Source organism: Oncorhynchus gorbuscha, linkage group LG19 (genome assembly GCF_021184085.1).
Source record: "Oncorhynchus gorbuscha isolate QuinsamMale2020 ecotype Even-year linkage group LG19, OgorEven_v1.0, whole genome shotgun sequence".
NCBI lineage: Eukaryota > Metazoa > Chordata > Actinopteri > Salmoniformes > Salmonidae > Oncorhynchus > Oncorhynchus gorbuscha.
In genome coordinates this window covers 79,115,197-79,139,437 of record NC_060191.1, presented here as the reverse complement: position 1 = coordinate 79,139,437, position 24,241 = coordinate 79,115,197, and the positions used below count along the sequence as shown (strand labels likewise).

General features: G+C 44.5%; 1 protein-coding gene across 4 annotated transcripts in view; it reads left to right on the top strand.

Annotated features, from left to right (window-relative positions):
* Positions 1 to 24,241, top strand: part of LOC124005882 (nectin-1-like) — a 579,711-nt gene that overhangs the window by 300,322 nt on the left and 255,148 nt on the right. Inside the window, exon 6 of one of the 4 annotated variants that reach the window (XM_046315517.1) lies at positions 1,453 to 2,094. The exons of the other annotated variants lie outside the window; for them this stretch is intronic. Coding sequence (XP_046171473.1) covers positions 1,453 to 1,958 — 506 coding nt within the window. The 3' untranslated portion in view covers positions 1,959 to 2,094. Of the gene's footprint in view, positions 1 to 1,452; positions 2,095 to 24,241 lie in introns of those variants that run through there. 4 annotated transcript variants of the gene reach the window in all.

Sequence of the window (24,241 nt, the reverse complement as noted above, 5' to 3'; positions counted from 1 at the left end):
TGTTAGACAAGGCCATCCTGTTCCTGTTAGACAAGGCCATCCTGTTCCTGTTAGACAAGACCATCCTGTTCCTGTTAGACAAGACCATCCTGTTCCTGTTAGACTAGGCCATCCTGTTCCTGTTCCTGTTAGACAAGACCATCCTGTTCCTGATAGACAAGACCATCCTGTTCCTGTTAGACAAGACCATCCTGTTCCTGTTAGACAAGACCATCCTGTTCCTGTTAGACAAGGCCATCCTGCTCCTGTTAGACAAGGCCATCCTGTTCCTGTTAGACAAGACCATCATGTTCCTGTTCCTGTTAGACTAGGCCATCCTGCTCCTATTAGACAAGGGGTTTGTCTAGACACCAATCACATGCTCCCAAATGGCACGGTATTCCTCGTATAGTCCACTTATGTTGCCCTGGCCAAAAGTAGTGCTCTGTGTCTGCATTGTCTTGTTTATTAGACTGGTAGTGTGTGGTGTGTTACAGACTGGCAGTATGTGGTGCGTGAGACTGGCAGTGTGTGGTGTGTGAGACTGGCAGTGTGTGAGACTGGCAGTGTGTGGTGCGTGAGACTGGCAGTGTGTGGTGTGTGAGACTGGCAGTGTGTGAGACTGGCAGTATGTGGTGCGTGAGACTGGCAGTGTGTGGTGTGTGAGACTGGCAGTGTGTGGTGTGTGAGACTGGCAGTATGTGGTGCGTGAGACTGGCAGTGTGTGGTGTGTGAGACTGGCAGTGTGTGAGACTGGCAGTGTGTGGTGTGTGAGACTGGCAGTGTGTGGTGTGTGAGACTGGCAGTGTGTGAGACTGGCAGTGTGTGGTGTGTGAGACTGGCAGTGTGTGGTGTGTGAGACTGGCAGTGTGTGGTGTGTGAGACTGGCAGTATGTGGTGTGTGAGACTGGCAGTGTGTGAGACTGGCAGTGTGTGGTGTGTGAGACTGGCAGTGTGTGGTGTGTGAGACTGGCAGTATGTGGTGTGTGAGACTGGCAGTGTGTGGTGTGTGAGACTGGCAGTGTGTGGTGTGTGAGACTGGCAGTGTGTGGTGTGTGAGACTGGCAGTGTGTGGTGTGTGAGACTGGCAGTGTGTGGTGTGTGAGACTGGCAGTGTGTGGTGTGTGAGACTGGCAGTGTGTGGTGTGTGAGACTGGCAGTGTGTGGTGTGTGAGATTGGCAGTGTGTGGTGTGTGAGACTGGCAGTGTATGTTTCTGCCTTACTCTTTTGAGAGTCACATGTGGATGGCGATCACTAAAGCTTGCTTTGCAGTGGGGGGGTCCGTCGTTGGTGCGCTTCCGGGGGCGTGGGGTGGGGGTGTGTGGGGGGGTCCTTCCTGTTCCCTTTGCTTATCCTTCCTTGTCTTCCTTCCTTCCTTCCCAAAACAGAGCACCTGCACACTGAGCACACTCCCTCCTCCTCCTCCCACCTGAGCACTGACACACCCCTTCCATCTGTCTTTTCCTACCCAGAATTCCCTAACAACCCGCCACCTGGGGGCCGTGAGATCCCGCAGGAGCAGCACAATGCGGGTGCCGTCATCGGGGGCGCCGTGGGCGGGGTCGTCCTGTTAGCGGCGGCCGCCACCCTGCTCTTTGTGTTCCTGCGCCGCCGCCAGCGCACCTTCAAGGGCGACTACAGCACCAAGAAACAGGTGTTTGGGAACGGCTACAGCAAGGCCGGGGGCCTGCCGGCCAACCCTCCCATCCCCAACAACCTGCAGTACCCAGACGACTCAGATGACGAGAAGAAGCCTACCCAGATCGCTGTGACCGGAGGGTTCGAGGCAAGCGAGCGTGATTTTGACGGAGACGCGGAGGACTTGAAGAGGCCCTATTTCACGGTGGACGAAGGAGAGAGTCAAGATTATGATGAACGGACTCTCGCTTTCCAGTACAACCCCGGGCCGGATATAGCCGATGATATGGTGTCCCAAACCGATGGCTCTGTCATTTCAAAGAAAGAGTGGTATGTGTAGGGGCAACAAGCAACCAAACCAACCAACCAAGCTCCCGTCCCACCCACCTACCATCGCACTAGCACCACCACCACTACCATCACTAATACCACCACACCACCACTACTACCAACACACCACCACTAAAATCACTACTACCACCACCACCACCACCCCTACTTCCACCACCCCTACTTCCACCACCACCACCACTACTACCACTATTACCACCACACCACCACCCCTACCACCACCACTACCACCACTACTACCACTACTACCACCAATACTACCCCCACTATTACCACCACACCACCACTTCTACCACCACCACCACCCCTACTTCCACCACCACCACTACCACCACTAATACCACCACCACTACTACCACCACACCACCACTAATACCACCACCCCTACTTCCACCAATACTACCCCTACCACCACCACTACTACCACCACACCACCACTAATACCACCACCACTACCACCACCACCACTACCACCACACCACCACTAATACCACCACCACTACCACCACCACCCCTACCACCACTACTACCACCAGCACCCCTACCACCACTACTACCACCAGCACCACCACCACCACCACTACCACCACCACCCCTACCACCACTACTACCACCAGCACCACCACCACTACCACCACCACCCCTACCACCACTACTACATTTACATTACATTTACATTTAAGTCATTTAGCAGACTACCACCACCACTACCACCACCATTACTACCACCACCACTACTGCCACCACCACCACCACTACCACCACCACCACTACCAACACCACCACCACTACCACCACCACTACTACCACCACTACTACCACCACTACTACTACCACCCACCACCACCACCACCACTACTACTACCACTACCACCACCACTACTACCACTACTACCACCACCACCACTACTACCACTACTACCACCACAACACCTCACCCCATCCCTCCCTCCACCTCATCTCTCAGCAGTTCTGTGTAGTACCCCCCAGCCCATCACCACTACTACCACTACTACCACCCCAACCCCCCAGCCCATCACCACCCAGTGAGCTAAATCCGCTTTAGAAAATGCAACATCAAGTCCTAAAGAGCTCATCATCAACATGTCAAACATGACATTACATTGAAATGCCATTAAATTAAACTGCAGATAATCCAAAACACGGTTTGTCATTGGACACATACCTAACCACCATTGACTACCATTGGACTCATACCTAACCACCATTGACTACCATTGGACTCATGCCCAACCACCATTGACTACCATTGGACTCATGCCCAACCACCATTGACTACCATTGGACTCATACCTAACCACCATTGACTACCATTGGACTCATACCTAACCACCATTGACTACCATTGGACTCATACCTAACCACCATTGACTACCATTGGACTCATGCCCAACCACCATTGACTACCATTGGACTCATGCCCAACCACCATTGACTACCATTGGACTCATGCCCAACCACCATTGACTACCATTGGACTCATGCCCAACCACCATTGACTACCATTGGACTCATGCCCAACCACCATTGACTACCATTGGACTCATGCCCAACCACCATTGACTACCATTGGACTCATGCCCAACCACCATTGACTACCATTGGACTCATGCCCAACCACCATTGACTACCATTGGACTCATGCCCAACCACCATTGACTACCATTGGACTCATGCCCAACCACCATTGACTACCATTGGACTCATGCCCAACCACCATTGACTACCATTGGACTCATGCCCAACCACCATTGACTACCATTGGACTCATGCCCAACCACCATTGACTACCATTGGACTCATGCCCAACCACCATTGACTACCATTGGACTCATGCCCAACCACCATTGACTACCATTGGACTCATGCCCAACCACCATTGACTACCATTGGACTCATGCCCAACCACCATTGACTACCATTGGACTCATGCCCAACCACCATTGACTACCATTGGACTCATGCCCAACCACCATTGACTACCATTGGACTCATGCCCAACCACCATTGACTACCATTGGACTCATGCCCAACCACCATTGACTACCATTGGACTCATGCCCAACCACCATTGACTACCATTGGACTCATGCCCAACCACCATTGACTACCATTGGACTCATGCCCAACCACCATTGACTACCATTGGACTCATGCCCAACCACCATTGACTACCATTGGACTCATGCCCAACCACCATTGACTACCATTGGACTCATGCCCAACCATCATTGACTACCATTGGACTCATGCCCAACCACCATTGACTACCATTGGACTCATACCTAACCACCATTGACTACCATTGGACTCATGCCCAACCACCATTGACTACCATTGGACTCATACCTAACCACCATTGACTACCATTGGACTCATACCTAACCACCATTGACTACCATTGGACTCATACCTAACCACCATTGACTACCATTGGACTCATGCCCAACCACCATTGACTACCATTGGACTCATGCCCAACCACCATTGACTACCATTGGACTCATGCCCAACCACCATTGACTACCATTGGACTCATGCCCAACCACCATTGACTACCATTGGACTCATGCCCAACCACCATTGACTACCATTGGACTCATGCCCAACCATCATTGACTACCATTGGACTCATGCCCAACCACCATTGACTACCATTGGACTCATACCTAACCACCATTGACTACCATTGGACTCATGCCCAACCACCATTGACTACCATTGGACTCATGCCCAACCACCATTGACTACCATTGGACTCATGCCCAACCACCATTGACTACCATTGGACTCATACCTAACCACCATTGACTACCATTGGACTCATGCCCAACCACCATTGACTACCATTGGACTCATGCCCAACCACCATTGACTACCATTGGACTCATGCCTAACCACCATTGACTACCATTGGACTCATGCCTAACCACCATTGACTACCATTGGACTCATGCCCAACCACCATTGACTACCATTGGACTCATGCCCAACCACCATTGACTACCATTGGACTCATACCTAACCACCATTGACTACCATTGGACTCATGCCCAACCACCATTGACTACCATTGGACTCATGCCCAACCACCATTGACTACCATTGGACTCATGCCCAACCACCATTGACTACCATTGGACTCATGCCCAACCACCATTGACTACCATTGGACTCATGCCCAACCACCATTGACTACCATTGGACTCATACCTAACCACCATTGACTACCATTGGACTCATACCTAACCACCATTGACTACCATTGGACTCATACCTAACCACCATTGACTACCATTGGACTCATACCTAACCACCATTGACTACCATTGGACTCATGCCCAACCACCATTGACTTCCATTGGACTCATGCCCAACCACCATTGACTACCATTGGACTCATGTCCAACCACCATTGACTACCATTGGACTCATGCCCAACCACCATTGACTTCCATTGGACTCATGCCCAACCACCATTGACTACCATTGGACTCATGTCCAACCCCCATTGACTTTTGAAGGCCAGACAGAAAGAGTGATCTGGTCGCTTGGAAAATACAGGTGGATTATTGTTGTGTGTTTTTCCATGATATTCTAAATGTATTACATGTATAGAGACTTGGGAGAGATGAGGTATTTGCTGAGCACATTGTGAAAGTCCAACACTGGATGTATGATACATTGTTTTTTATTATTCTTCTCATCACCATTGCCTTTTCTGCATTTAAAAAAAATATATAACTTGTTTTTGTATGTTATGGGGTCAACTAGGGGTCAAAGGTTGTCTAGGGGGTAAAATGTAAATCTATAGATGGAGTTGTACAGATGGTCTCTTATTCAGTATGACCAGCAACACTAGTAAAGACTAGTTCCGCCGATGTATTTCAGCAGAACACACCATACTACAGAGTTTAGTAGTAGGGGAGACTGGGGTAAGTTGAGACATTTCTGGTGCATTCAGCATCATTCCGTCAAGGCAAATAAATGATTATTTCTAACGAAGATATCTACATATATTTCAGGATGTTTTGTATCCTCTGTTAATAAGTGGTTTCTCGGCACTACTTACTCCAGGTATGAGGTAAGGTGAGCCGCCTTTCAAATGTCTGTACCGAAAACTTTTTCTACCATGTCTATCTTTATTTCCCAAACACAATTATGCAAAATCACAACAGTATTTGAATCATTTTAAGGCTCTTTTAACATAGGCCCAGGTCCTGTTGTTACCTCATATGCCTTGTATTTCGCCTGGTGAGAAAGCACTTCAATTAGCTCTTACTTGCTTTTGGCTCAACCATTGGCTCAAAGTACCCAAAGGCAAACATGTTGACTTTATGAGCCCATACAGCTACACGGATGTGCTTCCATGCCAGGTTTATAACCTCACATTGAAGCTTATACAGACCAGAACTGATGTATAAAACAATCTTGAAATGGTCTACTTTAATTTAGATACAAGCATCATGAAACCTCTTAACACAATCAATTCATTTGTCTTGGTGAATACCAGTGTTTTGGACTCGCTAACCACTCGCTAACTTGCTAACCACTTTTTCCATGTGGTTTCTTCCTTCACGGTCTCCATGAGATGATGACCCCTTCCCAAATATTTGGTCAAATGATTCATTTTGTGTATTGTTTCTTAGAAACAAGGGGGGGGGGCGGCTCAACTTTGGCTCAGGTTACCCCATTCTCCCTTGACTGTGTGTTAGACTATATGATGTATTTTTTGCCACCTCCCAGACCTAACTAAAAAAAGACATGTATGTTTTCGCTTCTCTCCAAAGACATGTATGGTTTTTTTTAAATGTAAGAACTCTGTACTCTTCAGGGTATCATGAGGCGTGTGCACACTGCACTGAGAGCTCAGGCACATGTCAACGCACCAAGCCATGTGGACATGGCAGTAATACATACAGGCCTAGAGGAGACGGCAGTAGATATAGAAGGAGAATGCGTCACTGCGTGCCCTACATTCAGATGCCGAGTTGTTTTAGTGGCCATTTTAGTTTGGCAGCCATTTTAGCTCCACTGAGAAAGCAGGAGAGAGAAAGAAGGCAGAAAGGCTGCTGTCATGAACCACTTAAGTTGATTCTACATTCACTTCTTTAAGGGGTGTCCAGTGTTTTCAACAGACAAGACAACAACAACAAAAATGACTTCAATGATGCTCTGAGAAATTGCATTCAATAATCTGTATCTTGAAAGGGTCTACCTGTGTACCTGAACTCTTTACGTAATTAAAATGTGTATTTGGGTTGTTTGAGCGATCGTAATCATGTCTTATTTTAGCCACGTTGGATCACTGTGGATATCAACAGAAGGTTCCAGAGTGATGTTGGGCCTGTATGACTGTATGAATTGTCCCTAAGGTACTAGCTACAGTACTTCCCACTCACACCACCTTTAGCAGGAGCCTCCTGGGACAATGAGGACATGAGGACAATGAGGACAATGCTAAACGTGGGTGTGCTTCTCTGCCTTCGGAGAGAACGTTTTTAAAAGCAAAGGGAATAGAGAAATATTGTGATAAATATTGTCACACCCGAATTTGTCAAGCTCTGTTTTTTCTTTTGTTGTTTGTTTTCATTGGGTGATGGTCTTTGTTTCATAGATTAAATTGCAACAGCTCTGTATCGATTCATACTGGAGAAAAAAAGATGGTTATTTTTGCCTGACGTGTTGGCAGCTGAAGCTGTAGATGGACATACAACTATCCTTTAGAGAGCCATTGTATTGGTTGGCTCTTTAAACCCACTATCTTGCTTGCCAGTAGCTGAGGTCCACAGCAGACCACAGTCTTTGTCCTCACAGCTTTGAGGTCCATCACACACAAGCTACAGTACAATATTATGATTGGCAAAAAAACAAAGTACGTTGTGGGAATTCTGTCAAAAAGAGACAGGAGTCAAAGAGGATACTTACCTGGCTCGTTTTAAACTGGGAGAACAGATGAAGTGTTTTTGTTACGTGATTTATGTGAGGGTTGGATGTATGGGTGTTGTTTGCAGGGGAGGCTGGTGGGAGGAGGTATTGGAGGACGGGCTTTGTGTTCACAGATCAGAGGAGAAGATGGCTCCTTGCCAGTGTTTGTAGAGAGGTGGGATATGATGTGCTGGCCAGAGGCTGACAGGATTTCATCATTCTGTAGAGACCAATGTTTCATCTCAAAAGCACCCCAATACAATGCAAACTACTAATGAGCAGTGCACTATATAGGGAATAGGGTGCTATTTGGGACGCAAACTAAATATTAGTGTTGCATGTTTCTCTGCAGACCCAGCAACATGATTCTGAACCACCACTATAATGTGATTCTGAACCACTATAATGTGATTCTGATTCTGAACCACCACTATAATGTGATTCTGATTCTGAACCACCACTATAATGTGATTCTGAACCACCACTATAATGTGATTCTGAACCACCACTATAATGTGATTCTGAACCACCACTATAATGTGATTCTGATTCTGAACCACCACTATAATGTGATTCTGATTCTGAACCACCACTATAATGTGATTCTGAACCACCACTATAATGTGATTCTGATTCTGAACCACCACTATAATGTGATTCTGATTCTGAACCACCACTATAATGTGATTCTGATTCTGAACCACCACTATAATGTGATTCTGATTCTGAACCACCACTATAATGTGATTCTGAACCACCACTATAATGTGATTCTGATTCTGAACCACCACTATAATGTGATTCTGATTCTGAACCACCACTATAATGTGATTCTGATTCTGAACCATCACTATAATGTGATTCTGAACCATCACTATAATGTGATTCTGAACCACCACTATAATGTGATTCTGATTCTAAACCATCACTATAATGTGATTCTGATTCTGAACCATCACTATAATGTGTTGATTCTGATTCTGAACCACTACTATAATGTGATTCTGATTCTGATCCACCACAATGTGATTCTGGTTCTGAACCATCACTATAATGTGTTGATTCTGATTCTGAACCACTACTATAATGTGATTCTGATCCACCACTATGTGATTCTCATTCTGAACCATCACTATAATGTGTTGATTCTGGTTCTGAACCACCACTATAATGTGATTCTGGTTCTGAACCATCACTATAATGTGTTGATTCTGATTCTGAACCATGACTATAATGTGTTGATTCTGATTCTGAACCATCACTATAATGTGAGTCTGATTCTGAACCATCACTATAATGTGATTCTGAACCACCACTATAATGTGATTCTGATTCTGAACCACCACTATAATGTGATTCTGATTCTGAACCACCACTATAATGTGATTCTGATTCTGAACCACCACTATAATGTGATTCTGATTCTGAACCACCACTATGTTATTCTGATTCTGAACCACCACTATAATGTGATTCTGAACCACCACTATAATGTGATTCTGAACCACCACTATAATGTGATTCTGATTCTGAACCACCACTATAATGTGATTCTGATTCTGAACCACCACTATAATGTGATTCTGATTCTGAACCACCACTATAATGTGATTCTGATTCTGAACCACCACTATAATGTGATTCTGAACCACCACTATAATGTGATTCTGAACCATCACTATAATGTGATTCTGATTCTGAACCACCACTATAATGTGATTCTGATTCTGAACCACCACTATAATGTGATTCTGATTCTGAACCACCACTATAATGTGATTCTGATTCTGAACCACCACTATAATGTGATTCTGATTCTGAACCACCACTATAATGTGATTCTGATTCTGAACCACCACTATAATGTGATTCTGATTCTGAACCACCACTATAATGTGATTCTGATTCTGAACCACCACTATAATGTGATTCTGATTCTGAACCACCACTATAATGTGATTCTGATTCTGAACCACCACTATAATGTGATTCTGAACCACCACTATAATGTGATTCTGATTCTGAACCACCACTATAATGTGATTCTGATTCTGAACCACCACTATAATGTGATTCTGATTCTGAACCACCACTATAATGTGATTCTGATTCTGAACCACCACTATTCTGAACCACCACTATGTGATTCTGATTCTGAACCACCACTATGTGATTCTGATTCTGAACCACCACTATGTGATTCTGAACCACCACTATGTGATTCTGAACCACCACTATGTGATTCTGATTCTGAACCACCACTATGTGATTCTGATTCTGAACCACCACTATGTGATTCTGATTCTGAACCACCACTATGTGATTCTGATTCTGATTCTGAACCACCACTATGTGATTCTGATTCTGAACCACCACTATGTGATTCTGATTCTGAACCACCACTATGTGATTCTGAACCACCACTATGTGATTCTGATTCTGAACCACCACTATGTGATTCTGATTCTGAACCACCACTATGTGATTCTGAACCACCACTATGTGATTCTGAACCACCACTATGTGATTCTGATTCTGAACCACCACTATGTGATTCTGAACCACCACTATGTGATTCTGATTCTGAACCACCACTATGTGATTCTGAACCACCACTATGTGATTCTGATTCTGAACCACCACTATGTGATTCTGAACCACCACTATGTGATTCTGATTCTGAACCACCACTATGTGATTCTGAACCACCACTATGTGATTCTGATTCTGAACCACCACTATGTGATTCTGAACCACCACTATGTGATTCTGATTCTGAACCACCACTATGTGATTCTGATTCTGATTCTGAACCACCACTATAATGTGATTCTGATTCTGAACCAACACTATAATTTTATTTTCGTCTTGTGTTCTTTATTTCTGCTGCAATGATTCTGAATGAAAACCACATGCAACACGTTTTATGAAAGAGACCATACATGATCCTTTATTTTCTTATTCCTTTGGGTATGTTAGCTAAGTGTTCAGGGGCTATGCCTTTTGTGAGAAGTGAGGTTTTGTTCAAATATAAAGAATGATTTAACGTAGATGAAGAAGAGAAGTTCTCTTTGACGTTAAAGTTGAGGAGGAATGATCCTAATAAATTATTTATCTGTGATGTCAGAAACAGCTTCCATAATGTCCTATCACATGACAGAGAAAGGAGAGACATTTTTTTAACCTTTATTTTACTAGGCAAGTCAGTTAAGAACAAATTCTTATTTTCAATGACAGCCTAGGAACAGTGGGTTAACTGCCTGTTCAGGGGCAGAACGACAGATTTGTACCTTGTCAGCTCGGGGGTTTGAACTTACAACCTTCCGATTACTAGTCCAACGGTCTAACCACTAGGCTACGCTGCCGCCATTAGTAACATTAGATGTTACTTCCTGTTCACTTCAACCCGCCAGCACTTTGATTCCCCGTGAAAACACCTAAATAGCTGGAGAACGTCTGCAGAGTTGAAAACATAATTATTCCCACAGTCATTGAGATATTTGGTATTATTCCCACAGTCATTGAGAGATTTGGTATTATTCCCACAGTCTTTGAGAGATTTGGTATTATTCCCACAGTCATTGAGAGATTTGGTATTATTCCCACAGTCATTGAGAGATTTGGTATTATTCCCACAGTCTTTGAGAGATTTGGTATTATTCCCACAGTCTTTGAGAGATTTGGTATTATTCCCACAGTCTTTGAGAGATTTGGTATTATTCCCACAGTCTTTGAGGGATTTGGTATTATTCCCACAGTCTTTGAGAGATTTGGTATAATTCAAACACCCCTAGAACACCACGGTGTCCCAGTGCCCAAAGCATTTCCATAACTGAAGTCAATTATATTTCTATTCAAGCACAAATCAATGTTTTGTTCCTTTTAGGAACCACTGCCATACTTGACCTGAAATGATTTTTAAAAAACATGGGAGAATGACAGAATTAGGTATTGATGTTGTCCTTGAATCCATAGATTATGGTTGTTGTAAAAATTATTCTCGATCTTGTTTTTCATTGTCATTCCCTCAATATACTTTTGTATACAAAAGCATTAAGTCTAAAGGCTTCAACTCTTTTGTATACAATAGCATTAAGTCTGTAAGCTTCAGCCCAACATTCCATTGTAAATAATGTATATAATATTGAAGTTGAGATTATAGATGGGTTTTATTTAGGGGCCCTCCTGCCTGTTCAATAAACAACAGACCTATAGTCCCTAAAACAACAGACCTATCGTCCCTAAAACAACAGACCTATCGTCCCACAATAACAGACCTATCAACCCACAACAACAGACCTATCAACCCACAACAACAGACCTATCAACCCACAATAACAGACCTATCAACCCACAATAACAGACCTATCAACCCACAACAACAGACCTATCAACCCACAACAACAGACCTATCAACCCACAACAACAGACCTATCAACCCACAACAACAGACCTATCAACCCACAATAACAGACCTATCAACCCACAATAACAGACCTATCAACCCACAACAACAGACCTATCAACCCACAACAACAGACCTATCAACCCACAACAACAGACCTATCAACCCACAACAACAGACCTATTTTGACTGCAAACATATATAATACAGATCAACTATGATTAGGTTTGCAAAATTCTGGTAACTCCAGTCAGGACTTCTGGGAATTTGGCGGAAGTTACTGGAAATGTTCATCCCTACCTTTGATGGCTAGATTGAGTTGATATGCATGAATTAGAGTTACCACCATCATCCACCTGAATCTGACCACTCCAGCACAGTAGGTCGCGTTCACATTCTGCTTGTCCCCTCTTGATTCCAGAAATCTTCCAACTGGAATGTCTGGAAAACCTGGGAATCTTGGGGGAAAGTTACCGGAATTTTGCAACCCAAACAGCAAGGTTTTGATATTGCTGCCGATATGAGCTATTATTGTCACAGAGCCGATGCATTCCTTAGATTGACTGTAAATAATCAACTGCAACGAAATAAAGAGAGAGAAGTTGTCTGTATGCAGCCATGTGAATGATATGTCTGAGGGTGTTATTACAAATATTGGTGGAAAAAAAACTATTCTTGTTCACATGTGATGATCCAGTGAAGTAACTTGTATTTGTTTTTAAAAGCATTAAACGATTTCAATAGTCAATGCTGTTCTCCTGTCCCCATTCACTCACTGAATGAGTAGTGCTGTTCTCCTGTCCCCATTCACTCACTGAATGAGTAGTGCTGTTCTCCTGTCCCCATTCACTCACTGAATGAGTAGCGCTGTTCTCCTGTCCCCATTCACTCACTGAATGATTACATAATATGTGTTACTTTATCTGACTGAACCTCATTTAATCAATCCACATATGCCTTGTTTGTCTCCCCCATGGAACCCTCTGGTCAACAGTAGTACACTACATAGGGAATAGGGTTCCACGTGGAACCCTCTGGTCAACAGTAGTACACTACATAGGGAATAGGGTTCCACGTGGAACCCTCTGGTCCACAGAAGTACACTACATAGGGAATAGGGTTCCACGTGGAACCCTCTGGTCCACAGAAGTACACTACATAGGGAATAGGGTTCCACGTGGAACCCTCTGGTCCACAGAAGTACACTACATAGGGAATAGGGTTCCACGTGGAACCCTCTGGTCAACAGTAGTACATTACATAGGGAATAGGGTGCTACGTAGAACCCTTTGGTCAACAGTAGTACACTACATAGGGAATAGGGTGTCACGTGGAACCCTCTGGTCAACAGTAGTACACTACATAGGGAATAGGGTTCCACGTAGAACCCTTTGGTCAACAGTAGTACACTACATAGGGAATAGGGTGTCACGTGGAACCCTCTGGTCAACAGTAGTACACTACATAGGGAATAGCGTTCCACGTAGAACCCTTTGGTCAACAGTAGTACACTACATAGGGAATAGGGTTCCACGTGGAACCCTCTGGTCAACAGTAGTACACTACATAGGGAATAGGGTTCCACGTGGAACCCTCTGGTCAACAGTAGTACACTACATAGGGAATAGGGTTCCACGTGGGACGCATCATTTTTAAGTGCATAACTTTACCAAAGTAGGTGTTGGTGACGTCAGCTCCTCCTCCGTACCAAATGAGTCCCTCCGTAGTAGAACCCGACATATTACCTTGTCTGTTTAATTAACATGATCATTCATGGAAATCAGATGATTCAGATGATAGTGATTCACAAACGATATGATGATGATGATGGTGTTGACTGTAGTAAAAAGGCTTATCTCTGTATTGATCTTGTTTGATTGTACTTTGCCTTATTCAGCCTTATAGGTCTTCACCTTTGTAAGGGCCTGAAGGTTTTTCCACATCTGATGAAGATACCTGGTTCCTTTACCTTTCATCCTCAGACATCCATGTAACTTGATTTAGAATTACTTCTATGAGTGCAACATTCCACTTTAAACAATTACAGATGTTTATCTCCCTCCCACACCTTAACAGGCTCAGTTAAACAGAACACACGGGTAACATTACAGGTTAACTAGGTTAACATTACAGGTTAACTCGGTTAACATTACAGGTTAACTAGGTTAACATTACAGGTTAACTCGGTTAACATTACAGGTTAACTAGGTTAACATTACAGGTTAACTAGGGTAACATTACAGGTTAACTAGGTTAACTCGGTTAACAGACCCAGAAGGTGGAGACTAACATTAAGGACATTACAGAGACCCAGAAGGTGGAGACTAACATTAAGGACATTATAGAGACCCAGAAGGTGGAGACTAACATTAAGGACATTACAGAGACCCAGAAGGTGGAGACTAACATTAAGGACATTACAGAGACCCAGAAGGTGGAGACTAACATTAAGGACATTACAGAGACCCAGAAGGTGGAGACTAACATTACAGAGACCCAGAAGGTGGAGACTAACATTACAGAGACCCAGAAGGTGGAGACTAACATTACAGAGACCCAGAAGGTGGAGACTAACATTAAGGACAGTACAGAGACCCAGAAGGTGGAGACTAACATTAAGGACATTATAGAGACCCAGAAGGTGGAGTTGAACATTACAGAGACCCAGAAGGTGGAGAATGACATTAAGGACATTACAGAGACCCTAAAGGTGGAGACTAACATTACAGAGACCCAGAAGGTGGAGACATAACATTACAGAGACCCAGAAGGTGGAGAATGACATTACGTTTTCTAACATTATGGACATTTTAATGATGTCATTGTAAAAGTGGGCCATTAAGGACATTTGTAGACAGAAGGTGGAGTTGAAATTACAGGCATGAGAATTTAAGGACATTACTAAAGGTGGATAACATTACAGAGACCCAGAAGGTGGAGAATGACATTACGTTTTCTACACTTTTAATGAGATTGGCCGCCAGTCATAAAGGCATGACTTTCTCTATTCCTAGGAAACTTCTAGGAAACTATGCAGTTTTTGTTTTTTTACGTGTTATTTCTTACATTAGTACCCCAGGTCATCTTAGGTTTCATTACATACAGTCGAGAAGAACTACTGAATATAAGATCAGCGTCAACTCACCATCAGTACGACCAAGAATATGTTTTCCGCGACGCGGATCCTGTGTTCTGCCTTACAAACAGGACAACGGAATGGATCGCATGCAGCGACCCAAGGAAACGACTCCGAAAAGAGGGAAACGCGGCGGTGTTCTGGTCAGACTCCGGAAAAGGGCACATCGCGCACCACTTCCCAGTATTCTTCTTGCCAATGTCCAGTCTCTCGACAACAAGGTTGATGAAATCCGAGCAAGGGTGGCATTCCAGAGGGACATCAGAGACTGCAACGTTCTCTGCTTTACGGAGACATGGCTTACTGGGAAAACGCTATCCAGGGCGGTGCAGCCAACGGGTTTCTCCACGCATCGCGCCGACAGAAACAAACATCTCTCTGGTAAGAAGAGTGGAGGGGGCGTATGCCTCATGACTAACGGGACATGGTGTGATGAAGAAAACATACAGGAACTCAAATCCTTCTGTTCACCTGATTTAGAATTCCTCACAATCAAATGTAGACCGCATTATCTTCCAAGAGAATTCTCTTCGATTATAATCACAGCCGTATATATCCCCCCCAAGCAGACACATCGATGGCTCTGAACGAACTTTATTTAACTCTTTGCAAACTGGAAAACATTTATCCGGAGGCTGCATTCATTGTAGCTGGGGATTTTAACAAAGCCAATCTGAAAACAAGACTCCCTAAATTTTATCAGCATATCGATTGCGCAACCAGGGGTGGTAAAACCTTGGATCATTGTTACTCTAACTTCCGCGACGCATATAAGGCCCTGCCCCGCCCCCCTTTCGGAAAAGCTGACCACGACTCCATTTTGCTGATCCCTGCCTACAGACAGAAATTAAAACAAGAGGCTCCCACGCTGAGGTCTGTCCAACGCTGGTCCGACCAAGCTGACTCTACACTCCAAGACTGCTTCCATCACGTGGACTGGGACATGTTTCGTATTGCGTCAGATGGGAATATTGACGAATACGCTGATTCGGTGTGCGAGTTCATTAGAACGTGCGTCGAAGATGTCGTTCCCATAGCAACGATAAAAACATTCCCTAACCAGAAACCGTGGATTGATGGCAGCATTCGCGTGAAACTGAAAGCGCGAACCACTGCTTTTAATCAGGGCAAGGTGTCTGGCAACATGACTGAATACAAACAGTGCAGCTATTCCCTCCGTAAGGCTATCAAACAAGCTAAGCGTCAGTACAGAGACAAAGTGGAATCTCAATTCAATGGCTCAGACACAAGAGGCATGTGGCAGGGTCTACAGTCAATCACGGACTACAAGATGAAATCCAGCCCAGTCACGGACCAGGATGTCTTGCTCCCAGGCAGACTAAATAACTTTTTTGCCCGCTTTGAGGACAATACAGTGCCACTGACACGGCCTGCAACGGAAACATGCAGTCTCTCCTTCACTGCAGCCGAGGTGAGTAAGACATTTAAACGTGTTAACCCTCGCAAGGCTGCAGGCCCAGACGGCATCCCCAGCCGCGCCCTCCGAGCATGCGCAGACCAGCTGGCCGGTGTGTTTACGGACATATTCAATCAATCCCTATACCAGTCTGCTGTTCCCACATGCTTCAAGAGGGCCACCATTGTTCCTGTTCCCAAGAAAGCTAAGGTAACTGAGCTAAACGACTACCGCCCGTAGCACTCACTTCCGTCATCATGAAGTGCTTTGAGAGACTAGTCAAGGACCATATCACCTCCACCCTACCTGACACCCTAGACCCACTCCAATTTGCTTACCGCCCAAATAGGTCCACAGACGATGCAATCTCAACCACACTGCACACTGCCCTAACCCACCTGGACAAGAGGAATACCTATGTGAGAATGCTGTTCATCGACTACAGCTCGGCATTCAACACCATAGTACCCTCCAAGCTCGTCATCAAGCTCGAGACCCTGGGTCTCGACCCCGCCCTGTGCAACTGGGTACTGGACTTCCTGACGGGCCGCCCCCAGGTGGTGAGGGTAGGCAACAACATCTCCTCCCCGCTGATCCTCAACACGGGGGCCCCACAAGGGTGCGTTCTGAGCCCTCTCCTGTACTCCCTGTTCACCCACGACTGCGTGGCCACGCACGCCTCCAACTCAATCATCAAGTTTGCGGACGACACAACAGTGGTAGGCTTGATTACCAACAACGACGAGACGGCCTACAGGGAGGAGGTGAGGGCCCTTGGAGTGTGGTGTCAGGAAAATAACCTCACACTCAACGTCAACAAAACTAAGGAGATGATTGTGGACTTCAGGAAACAGCAGAGGGAACACCCCCTATCCACATCGATGGAACAGTAGTGGAGAGGGTAGCTAGTTTTAAGTTCCTCGGCATACACATCACAGACAAACTGAATTGGTCCACTCACACTGACAGCGTCGTGAAGAAGGCGCAGCAGCGCCTATTCAACCTCAGGAGGCTGAAAAATTCGGCTTGTCACCAAAAGCACTCACAAACTTCTACAGATGCACAATCGAGAGCATCCTGGCGGGCTGTATCACCGCCTGGTACGGCAACTGCTCCGCCCTCAACTGTAAGGCTCTCCAGAGGGTAGTGAGGACTGCACAACGCATCACCGGGGGCAAACTACCTGCCCTCCAGGACACCTACACCACCCGTTGTTACAGGAAGGCCATAAAGATCATCAAGGACATCAACCACCCGAACCACTGCCTGTTCACCCCGCTATCATCCAGAAGGCGAGGTCAGTACAGGTGCATCAAAGCTGGGACCGAGAGACTGAAAAACAGCTTCTATCTCAAGGCCATCAGACTGTTAAATAGCCACCACTAACATTGAGTGGCTGCTGCCAACACACTGTCATTGACACTGACCCAACTCCAGCCATTTTAATAATGGGAATTGATGGAAATGATGTAAATATATCACTAGCCACTTTAAACAATGCTACCTTATATAATGTTACTTACCCTACATTATTCATCTCATATGCATATGTATATACTGTACTCTACAACATCGACTGCATCCTTATGTAACACATGTATCACTAGCCACTTTAACTATGCCACTTTGTTTACTTTGTCTACACACTCATCTCATATGTATATACTGTACTCGATACCATCTACTGTATGCTGCTCTGTACCATCACTCATTCATATATCCTTATGTACATGTTCCTTATCCCCTTACACTGTGTATAAGACAGTAGTTTTGGAATTGTTAGTTAGATTACTTGTTGGTTATCACTGCATTGTCGGAACTAGAAGCACAAGCATTTCGCTACACTCGCATTAACATCTGCTAACCATGTGTATGTGACAAATAAAATTTGATTTGATTTGACACCAGCAGAATGCAAGGCAGGTTGACATGCTCAGAGTGATACATTTATTTACAGGTCTTGGTGATCCGATGGTGAAAGTGCCACATCATACAAAATAAACATGTAGATTTACCAATATACACGGGCAATAGCCCAAAAGAAATAGCCTCTTTACCAAGCTTAACCTGTCCTAACTTAACGGACACAGGTAGAGGGCAAGATTGAACAGCCTCCCCTTCAGAAACCATCTGTCAAACGGGTAGGCCTACATAGCATTAGCACTTGGCCCCCAGGACCATACAATTACCCAATTGGCAATTATAACCAAAAACTGGTCCTATAATGTAAAAGGCTATTTCCATATCCAGTGTTACATTGGTGCATTGGTCTTAATCAGAGTTAATGATTATTCATGATATTTCAACACCAAGCATACATGGAACAATCATTTTATCTTATTCAACGTTCTACACTCTAAAAAGAAAAGGTTCCTGGAGTATGCTTTAGGGGTTCTTCATTTTGAAACTGTGGGGGAACCCCTGTGCGTTCTTCTAAGAACCCCTTTTAATGGATCCTCTAAGAACCCCTATTAATGAATCCTCTAAGAACCCCTATTAATGAATCCTCTAAGAACCCCTATTAATGAATCCTCTAAGAACCCCTATTAATGAATCCTCTGAGAACCCCTATTAATGAATCCTCTAAGAACCCCTATTAATGAATCCTCTAAGAACCCCTATTAATGAATCCTCTGAGAACCCCTATTAATGAATCCTCTAAGAACCCCTATTAATGAATCCTCTGAGAACCCCTTTGGGGAAACTTTTGGCTTTCCTTTCTGAACTATCCCCCCCCCCTCCGCTCCCCTATTATGTATAATTATTAATAAAACACATACCGATAATACCATGTTTTAGTTCTCCGTTTTTATTATACTTTCAGTGGCAAAGCAGAATTAAAACAATATATATATATGAGGTAACTCCCAGCAGAGACTCAAGTCCAATGGGTATATCATCTGGCCTGTTGATGTTCTCCGTATCCATTTTGCAGTGCATGGTGATCGAACAGGTTTTATGTGATATTCATCAGAGCTGTAGGCAGGGTGAAGTCTGTGAATCCCCCAAATAGTAATTATACAGATGATTAACAAAACATGCACACAACAGTATTCATACCTTGATTTATGTGTTTATGTGGTAAAATATGAATTTAAAAAAAGATTTGATAATGGATTTCATACATAATGTAGAGGCCTATGGGATATTCACTGAAGAGGTCAGGGAGGAGGATGGTACATGTGATCTGTATAACATACCAATACCAAGTGACATACCTTTGTATGCCTCCTTGTCTGTATTCCTGAGAAGTTGTAGTGTTCTGCACACAATACAGCTATCCTTCAACATATGTTTATAGCCTACAGATTCTTACCTCTTTGTGGATTGATATCTATTGAATTGTGGCCATTTTCTGTTTTTAGAAAGATTGACACAACTATGGAAAGACAGATGGTATCATCATAAAACAATATCAATTTAAATAATTTAAGGGAAAAACCTAAACTGAGGGGATCTGAGGGGATCTGAGGGGATCTGAGGGGATCTGAGGGGATCTGAGGGGATCTGAGGGGATCTGAGGGGATCTGAGGGGATCTTACCTTAAACTGAGGGGATCTTACCTTAAACTGAGGGGATCTGAGGGGATATTACCTTAAACTGAGGGGATCTGAGGGGATCTTACCTTAAACTGAGGGGATCTGAGGGGATCTTACCTTAAACTGAGGGGATCTGAGGGGATCTGAGGGGATCTTACCTTAAACTGAGGGGATCTGAGGGGATCTTACCTTAAACTGAGGGGATCTGAGGGGATCTGAGGGGATCTTACCTTAAACTGAGGGGATCTTACCCTAAACTGAGGGGATCTGAGGGGATCTTACCTTAAACTGAGGGGATCTGAGGGGATCTTACCTTAAACTGAGGGGATCTGAGGGGATCTTACCTTAAACTGAGGGGATCTTACCTTAAACTGAGGGGATCTTACCTTAAACTGAGGGGATCTTACCTTAAACTGAGGGGATCTGAGGGGATCTTACCTTAAACTGAGGGGATCTGAGGGGATCTTACCTTAAACTGAGGGGATCTTACCTTAAACTGAGGGGATCTGAGGGGATCTTACCTTAAACTGAGGGGATCTTACCTTAAACTGAGGGGATCTGAGGGGATCTTACCTTAAACTGAGGGGATCTGAGGGGATCTTACCTTAAACTGAGGGGATCTTACCTTAAACTGAGGGGATCTTACCTTAAACTGGGGGGATCTTACCTTAAACTGAGGGGATCTTACCTTAAACTGAGGGGATCTTACCTTAAACTGAGGGGATCTTACCTTAAACTGAGGGGATCTGAGGGGATCTTACCTTAAACTGAGGGGATCTTACCTTAAACTGAGGGGATCTTACCTTAAACTGAGGGGATCTGAGGGGATCTTACCTTAAACTGAGGGGATCTTACCTTAAACTGAGGGGATCTGAGGGGATCTTACCTTAAACTGAGGGGATCTTACCTTAAACTGAGGGGATCTTACCTTAAACTGAGGGGATCTGAGGGGATCTTACCTTAAACTGAGGGGATCTTACCTTAAACTGAGGGGATCTGAGGGGATCTTACCTTAAACTGAGGGGATCTTACCTTAAACTGAGGGGATCTTACCTTAAACTGAGGGGATCTTACCTTAAACTGAGGGGATCTTACCTTAAACTGAGGGGATCTGAGGGGATCTTACCTTAAACTGAGGGGATCTTACCTTAAACTGAGGGGATCTTACCTTAAACTGAGGGGATCTTACCTTAAACTGAGGGGATCTTACCTTAAACTGAGGGGATCTGAGGGGATCTTACCTTAAACTGAGGGGATCTTACCTTAAACTGAGGGGATCTGAGGGGATCTTACCTTAAACTGAGGGGATCTTACCTTAAACTGAGGGGATCTGAGGGGATCTTACCTTAAACTGAGGGGATCTTACCTTAAACTGAGGGGATCTGAGGGGATCTTACCTTAAACTGAGGGGATCTTACCTTAAACTGAGGGGATCTTACCTTAAACTGAGGGGATCTTAACCTAAACTGAGGGGATCTTACCTTAAACTGAGGGGATCTTACCTTAAACTGAGGGGATCTTACCTTAAACTGAAGGGATCTTACCTTAAACTGAGGGGATCTTACCTTAAACTGAGGGGATCTTACCTTAAACTGAGGGGATCTGAGGGGATCTTACCCTAAACTGAGGGGATCTTACCTTAAACTGAGGGGATCTGAGGGGATATTACCTTAAACTGAGGGGATCTGAGGGGATATTACCTTAAACTCAGGGGATTTGAGGGGATCTTACCTTAAACTGAGGGGATCTTACCTTAAACTGAGGGGATCTTACCTTAAACTGAGGGGACGTATGCTAGTTAATAACGGTAGATCTATGTAGTTAATACCGGTAGACCTAGGCTAGTTAATACCGATAGGTCTATGCTAGTAAATACCGGTAGATCTATACTAGTTAATACCGGTAGATTTATGCTAGTTAATACCGGTATATCTATGCTAGTTAATACCAGTAGACCTATGCTAGTTAATACCAGTAGACCTATGCTAGTTAATACCAGTAGACCTATGCTAGTTAATACCAGTAGACCTATGCTAGTTAATACCAGTAGACCTATGCTAGTTAATACCAGTAGACCTATGCTAGTTAATACCAGTAGATCTATGCTAGTTAATACCAGTAGACCTATGCTAGTTAATACCAGTAGATCTATGCTAGTTAATACCAGTAGATCTATGCTAGTTAATACCAGTAGACCTATGCTAGTTAATACCAGTAGATCTATGCTAGTTAATACCAGTAGACCTATGCTAGTTAAAACCAGTAGACCTATGCTAGTTAATACCAGTAGATCTATGCTAGTTAATACCAGTAGATCTATGCTAGTTAATACCAATATATCTATGCTGTTCTCATCCAGTCACTCAAAGACCAGGCTTCCACTGCAGCTGCCCTCATCCAGTCACTCAAAGACCAGGTTTCCACTGCAGCTGTTCTCATCCAGTCACTCAAAGACCACAGGCTTTGATGGCAGATTGGGATTTGAGTTTTTTAAATATTGGGTCGTGTCCCAAATGGCACCCTATTCATTATGATTCATTATAATGCACTACTGTTGACAGTGATACTTTAGACCAGATCCCAATGGGCCTTACATGGTCGAAAAAAGCAATGGACTATATAGGGAATAAGTTGTAATTTGGAATCCATTCCACTCTCCAACCAAATTCACCCACCTACAGAGCTGATGATAATGTGAAGAAACAAAATAACCACCTCTTTATCCAGATTGAATAATATGTACCTGACACTCTATCTCAGTGTCAGGGTTAGGGGTCTCTATCTCAGGGTTAGGGTTAGGGGTCTCTATCTCAGTGTCAGGGTTAGGGGTCTCTATCTCAGTGTCAGGGTTAGGGATCTCTATCTCAGTGTCAGGGTTAGGGCTCTCTATCTCAGTGTTAGGGTTAGGGGTCTCTATCTCAGTGTCAGGGTTAGGGCTCTCTATCTCAGTGTCAGGGTTAGGGATCTCTCTATCTCAGTGTCAGGGTTAGGGATCTCTATCTCAGTATCAGGGTTAGGGGTCTCTATCTCAGTGTCAGGGTTAGGGCTCTCTATCTCAGTGTCAGGGTTAGGGTTCTCTATCTCAGTGTCTCTCTATCTCAGTGTCAGGGTTAGGGCTCTCTATCTCAGTGTCAGGGTTAGGGATCTCTATCTCAGTGTCAGGGTTAGGGATCTCTATCTCAGTCTCAGTGTCAGGGATCTCTATCTCAGTGTCAGGGATCTCTATCTCAGTGTCAGGGTTCTCTATCTCAGTGTCAGGGTTAGGGGTCTCTATCTCAGTGTCAGGGTTAGGGATCTCTATCTCAGTAACAGGGTTAGGGATCTCTATCTCAGTGTCAGGGTTAGGGGTCTCTATCTCAGTGTCAGGGTTAGGGCTCTCTATCTCAGTAACAGGGTTAGGGGTCTCTATCTCAGTGTCAGGGTTAGGGGTCTCTATCTCAGTGTCAGGGTTAGGGATCTCTATCTCAGTAACAGGGTTAGGGATCTCTATCTCAGTGTCAGGGACCTCTATCTCAGTGTCAGGATTCTCTATCTCAGTGTCAGGGTTAGGGCTCTCTATCTCAGTGTCAGGGTTAGGGGTCTCTATCACAGTAACAGGGTTAGGGATCTCTATCACAGTAACAGGGTTAGGGGTCTCTATCTCAGTGTCAGTGTTAGGGGTCTCTATCTCAGTGTCAGGGTTAGGGTTCTCTCTATCTCAGTGTCAGGGTTAGGGGTCTCTATCTCAGTGTCAGGGTTAGGGATCTCTATCTCAGTGTCAGGGTTAGGGCTCTCTATCTCAGTAACAGGGTTAGGGATCTCTATCTGTCAGTAACAGGGTTCAGGG